We start from the raw sequence: 6,027 nt of genomic DNA, 5'->3' as shown, positions 1-6,027 counted from the left end.
GGAGCCATTGATCACTACCCGTTGAGCCCGACAATCTAGCCAACTTTCTACCCACCTTATAGTGCATTCATCCAGCCCATACTTCTTTAACTTGCTGACAAGAATACTGTGGGAGACCGTGTCAAAAGCTTTGCTAAAGTCAAGGAACAATACATGCACTGCTTTCCCTTCATCCACAAAACCAGTAATCTCATCATAGAAGGTGATTAGATTAGTCAGGCATGACCTTCCCTTGGTGAATCCATGCTGACTGTTCCTGATCGCTTTCCTCTCATGTAAGTGCTTCAGGATTGATTCTTTGAGGACCTGCTCCATGATTTTTCCGTGGAATGAGGTGAGGCTGAATGGCCTGTAGTTCCCAGGATCCTCCTCCTCTTTTTTAAAGATTGGCACTACATTAGCCTTTTTCCAGTCATCCGGGACTTCCCCCGTTCGCCACGAGATTTCAAAGATAATGGCCAATGGCTCTGCAATCACAGCCGCCAATTCCTTTAGCACTCTCGGATGCAACTCGTCCGGCCCCATGGACTTGTGCATGTCCAGTTTTTCTAAATAGTCCCTAACCACCTCTTTCTCCACAGAGGGCTGGCCATCTATTCCCCATGTTGTGATGCCCAGTGCAGCAGTCTGGAAGCTGACCTTGTTAGTGAAGACAGAGGCAAAAAAAGCATTCAGTACATTAGCTTTTTCCACATCCTCTGTCACTAGGTTGCCTCCCTCATTCATTAAGGGGCCCACACTTTCCTTGGCTTTCTTCTTGTTGCCAACATACCTGAAGAAACCCTTCTTGTTACTCTTGACATCTCTCGCTAGCTGCAGCTCCAGGTGCGATTTGGCCCTCCTGATTTCATTCCTACATGCCCGAGCAATATTTTTATACTCTTCCCTGGTCATATGTCCAACCTTCCACTTCTTGTAAGCTTCTTTTTTATGTTTAAGATCTGCTAGGATTTCACCGTTAAGCCAAGCTGGTAGCCTGCCATATTTACTATTCTTTCGACACATCGGGATGGTTTGTCCCTGTAACCTCAACAGGGATTCCTTGAAATACAGCCAGCTCTCCTGGACTCCTTTCCCCTTCATGTTAGTCCCCCAGGGGATCCTACCCATCCGTTCCCTGAGGGAGTCGAAGTCTGCTTTCCTGAAGTCCAGGGTCCGTATCCTGCTGCTTACCTTTCTTCCCTGTGTCAGGATCCTGAACTCAACCAACTCATGGTCACTGCCTCCCAGATTCCCATCCACTTTTGCTTCCCCCACTAATTCTTCCCGGTTTGTGAGCAGCAGGTCAAGAAAAGCTCCCCCCCTAATTGGCTCCTCTAGCACTTGCACCAGGAAATTGTCCCCTACGCTTTCCAAAAACTTCCTGGATTGTCTATGCACTGCTGTATTGCTCTCCCAGCAGATATCAGGAAAATTAAAGTCACCCATGAGAACCAGGGCGTGCGATCTAGTAGCTTCTGCAAGCTGCCGGAAGAAAGCCTCATCCACCTCATCCCCCTGGTCCGGTGGTCTATAGCAGACTCCCACCACTACATCACTCTTGTTGCTCACACTTCTAAACTTAATCCAGACACACTCAGGTTTTTCTACAGTTTCGTACTGGAGCTCTGAGCAGTCATACTGCTCCCTTACATACAGTGCTACTCCCCCACCTTTTCTGCCCTGCCTGTCCTTCCTGAACAATTTATAACCATCCATGACAGTACTCCAGTCATGTGAGTTATCCCACCAAGTCTCTGTTATTCCAATCACGTCATAATTCCTTGACATCACCAGGACCTCCAGTTCTCCCTGCTTGTTTCCAAGGCTTTGTGCATTCGTATATAAGCACTTGAGATAACCTGCTGATCGCCCCTCATTCTCAGTATGAGGCAGGAGCCCCCCCCCCCCACAGATGTTCCTGCCTGTGCTTCCTCCCGGTATCTCGCTTTCCCACTTACCTCAGGGCTTTGGTCTCCTTCCCCCGGTGAACCTAGTTTAAAGCCCTCCTCACTAGGTTAGCCAGCCTGCTCGCAAAGATGCTCTTCCCTCTCTTCGTAAGGTGGAGCCCGTCTCTGCCCAGCACTCCTCCTTCATGGAACACCATCCCATGGTCAAAGAATCCAAAGCCTTCTCTCCAACACCACCTGCGTAGCCATTCGTTGACTTCCACGATTCGACGGTCCCTACCCAGGCCTTTTCCTTCCACAGGGAGGATGGACAAGAACACCACTTGCGCCTCAAACTCCTTTATCCTTCTTCCCAGAGCCACGTAGTCCGCAGTGATCCGCTCAAGGTCATTCTTGGCAGTATCATTGGTGCCCACGTGGAGGAGCAGGAAGGGGTAGCGATCCGAGGGGCTTGATGAGTCTCGGCAGTCTCTCCGTCACATCACAAATCTTAGCCCCCGGCAAGCAGCAGACTTCTCGGTTTTCCCGGTCAGGGCGGCAGATAGATGACTCAGTCCCCCAGAGGAGAGAGTCCCCGACCACCACCACCCGCCTCCTTCTCTTGGGAGTGGTGGTCGTGGAACCCCCCCATCTCAGGACAGTGTATCTCATGCCTTCCAACCAGCGGAGTCTCCTTCTGCTTTCTCCCCCCAGACATATCATCAGAATAGTGTAACTGAAGTTGACAGAGTTAGATGCACTTACCGTGGTGCCTACACTGTGCTGTGTTGACGGGAGAGTGCCTCCTGTCGACTTCTCTTACGCTTCTTGGGGAGGTGGAGTACACACATCAATGGGAGAGTGCTCTCCCATCAAGTTAGTGAGTCTTCACCAGACCCGCTAAATCCACACTCGCTGCATCGACTGCAGCAGTGTCGATTTATTGGTAAGTGTAGACATGCCTTAAGATTCCACCATGGACCCAAGACCCAAGTGTGTATGCACAGATTCATTACTGGGATTTCACTCCCACCCAACTGTAGTAAACAAAAGGAATGGAGAAAGGTAATTTGAAATATTTCATTTACCCAGATACGAAGGAAATACAAACCTAATCATGAACAAGAAGGCATTTTAAAAGCAAGACTAAAGACCCCTCCCCCCCAATTCTCCCACCCCCAAGTGACAGACACTGACAAAAGGAGCATACTATAACTCATTGCCCAACATTTTCAGGTGGAGACCTCAGTTTCATTCATTTCGAGGGCAGAAATTTGATACTCTTTCCTATCTGTTGTATAGTTCATGTTGATGCATCAACACATTTCATGGTGGTCTCTGGCCATCAGTGCCCACTTGTGAATCAAGTATTTTTAGAAAATAGCTACCAGGAACCCAAGTGGTTTAAACACACTTGAATGGATGCCACTGTCAGTTAAATATTGTAGAATTACAGCACTTCCAAAGAGGACACTGTAGAGACTCATCTTGGTTTCTATCAACTACAACACCCTTGAAAGAGAAACTTTTGTATTACATTTGGGGAATTTAGGCTTCATGTACACTGTCAAGGCCTAGCAATGCAGCTTTTCATTTTGTATCAGGCCCTTTCGAGAGCAAAGATCTAATATCTAAGTTACCATCAACTGTTCCAGTATGACCCATTAATTAGTCGAGTCATCAATTTCAAGGAACTTATATGTACAGTACTGAAAGGTAAAATTATCAGTGATTATACTGTGCTGTTCATATAATCTCACTGCCTCATGCATAGTCCAGTTAATCCTTTGGGTTATACTCATCTACGTATGGAAATGTAGCGTAGCAGTATAGACACACACAGTTTGTTCATCTGAAGGGTTTTTAATGTGACGAGAAAGGAAGCTTTGGATTCACCAAGTTAGACTGTGTTTAACCAGGTCAAAATCAACCGGAATATCAGCATGTTACAGGTTTCCAGAACACTTTTCACACTTTCCTAAAAAAATCCTCATTGCACGGGCAAATCTTTCAACAGCTCATCCAAAAGAATCGATGTCATGTTGTTATAGAGAAAGCTAGTTGGATTAGTCTCCTCCTGCTCAGCACCCTAAGCTTTGCAGAAGAAACAGAACTAGCTTTCAACAAGGAAAATAACTGGTTTTTCCCCCCGATTCAAAACTTAAGTTATGTTGTTTTCAATGTACACACACGCTTCACGGTACAAAGATATAAAGATGAGAAAAATATGATGCAGAGTCTTCTTAAATATAGTCTCCTGAAATATGAAAAAAGCTTGGAGAACTTGGAAAACTATGGAAAACTCCAGAAGAAGTCCAGGGCTCCAGGGCAGTGCTTGAGTGTCACTAGAGACTTAAGGACTATTGGGATGATGTGGCCAGCCACAAACGGTCTCTCAGGCGGCCATAACAGCATCTCTGTTGCTATGGCTGGGTGGATAGACTGCTATTCCCTGTAAGAGGGTTCTTTTTTAAAAAAGATCAAGGAAGAGAGTCAGACAGTCATGCAGCTGATCGCCGGCGGATCACAAAAACCCCTCGCTGTAGCTGTCCCAGATAGATCCTCATTTTTGTGCTGTCACTGGTCTTCCTCACCCAAATCTGCATGAGAGAGAGAGAGAGAGAGAGAGAGAGAAGACGGAGACCCGCCAAGATTAGAAATACTGGAGAAAATCTTTCAGGGATCCTTAACGTCTGCCATAAAAGTTGCTTTCTGCAGCTCTCCCTGCTTTCTTAGGAAGAATAGAAAACATGGCTTTTTAAAAGCCACCTCGGTATAATGTATCCAATCACCGGCTTTATCCCTCTCTCTGCTTTCAACTCTCTATCAGAAAAAGTAATTGCTCCTCCTAAGCATCAGGCAGGTGAAATTCTCTACTGCGACAGCTCATAACAGAAAGCTTGCATTTGGTTTTACCTAATCAAGAATAAGTCTCTCTAGAGCCACAGATCATAAAATTACTTGTCCTGGGATTTGCTCAGACAAGTTACTATTAGTCAAATGAAAAGCTTGCCCTGATATTGTTCAGTGAAGCATTTCTCACACTATTCAATTATAAGTTGTATCTGGAGATATAAGGGCTTGCTTTTTAAACACCTACACTGAAAAATTCTTATTACTACAGATATATATTATCTATTTAAAAAGACTACAAATTGCATCTACAGAAATAGCCATTTGGAAAATAAAGTCTTTAAAATCAAAGTCATTATCAAGAATTCTGGAACCCAGATCAGATGCCTTTAAAAACTGAATCTGAGTAAATGTCCGTCTGGTTTTATCATTTTAACTTTTTTTTTTAAAATGTGTTTTCAGTAAGAATGAAACTTGTTAAAAAATCTTAATATTGCTGCAATTATGACTAGAGTACAATATTTTCCATTACAAAGGTTTGTAAATTTAGTCTTGACCAATTCACATTTTAGTGTTGACTTTCAGGTATAGGTATCTTCTTAGCCATTGACTTCCACCAGCCACAAGGTAGTTGTTGTATACTAGATTACATTATTCCTTTCACTGGAGGAGTGTCTCCAACATCTCCACTAACATTTAAGTGTTTTAACTTTATAACTGGTGAATTTACTTCCAAAAATTCAGCTTTCCATAGAAATGTTATCACACTTGTCAGTTTTACTCTGGAATTGAAACTGCTATCGGTAAGTTCACCTTTTCTAAGCCCTTAAAGAATTCTATCTGCTCCGGATTAAGAGTATATCTAGATCCAAGTACACACATTTTTCCCATTAGGGTTCCTTTCAGAAGTACCTTCCTTGCCTTTCCATTGTTTGCAGTTGAAATGCCACACTGGAGGGAAAAAAAAAATCAATCCATTTCCCTCTTTCTTCTAATCCAGTGCTGAAGCCAGCTGCCTCTGAAAGAACGCTCTTGTTCCACTTTAAGAAAATGCAAGTCTGCATTATCCTTTTGCAAGAGATTTTCTTTAATTTCAGCTCAAGCCTTTTATCATTTACAACATTAAGATCCTTAATGTTAACTGTAATAACCTTAATCAAATTAGCCATTTCTGTATGTGTTATAATACATCTGTTGGCATTTTGTTACAAGTTCATTTAAATAATCAACCATAGAGCCAAACGATTGCTCCATGACTATGGCTCACTGTTATAAGAGAGAGCATTTCCCATATAGTAAATTTACT

The 6,027-nt window shown here is 43.8% G+C and overlaps 1 protein-coding gene across 5 annotated transcripts in view; it reads right to left on the bottom strand.

The window, feature by feature from the left end:
• Positions 1 to 3,711: 3,711 nt before the first annotated feature.
• The window catches only part of SUDS3 (SDS3 homolog, SIN3A corepressor complex component), a 29,886-nt gene continuing 27,570 nt past the window's right edge, over positions 3,712 to 6,027 (bottom strand). For 2 of the 5 annotated variants that reach the window (XM_073313667.1, XM_073313668.1), the window contains one exon: positions 3,712 to 4,468. In XM_073313667.1, coding sequence (XP_073169768.1) covers positions 4,370 to 4,468 — 99 coding nt within the window. In that variant the 3' untranslated portion in view covers positions 3,712 to 4,369. The remainder of the gene's footprint in view (positions 4,469 to 6,027) is intronic. The other 3 variants (XM_073313671.1, XM_073313669.1, XM_073313670.1) reach the window with 3 other exon arrangements.

This window comes from Lepidochelys kempii, chromosome 15 (genome assembly GCF_965140265.1).
Source record: "Lepidochelys kempii isolate rLepKem1 chromosome 15, rLepKem1.hap2, whole genome shotgun sequence".
In the NCBI taxonomy this organism is placed as follows: domain Eukaryota; kingdom Metazoa; phylum Chordata; order Testudines; family Cheloniidae; genus Lepidochelys; species Lepidochelys kempii.
The sequence above is the reverse complement of the archived record's forward strand: the minus strand, read 5'-3'. Positions and strand labels throughout refer to the sequence as shown.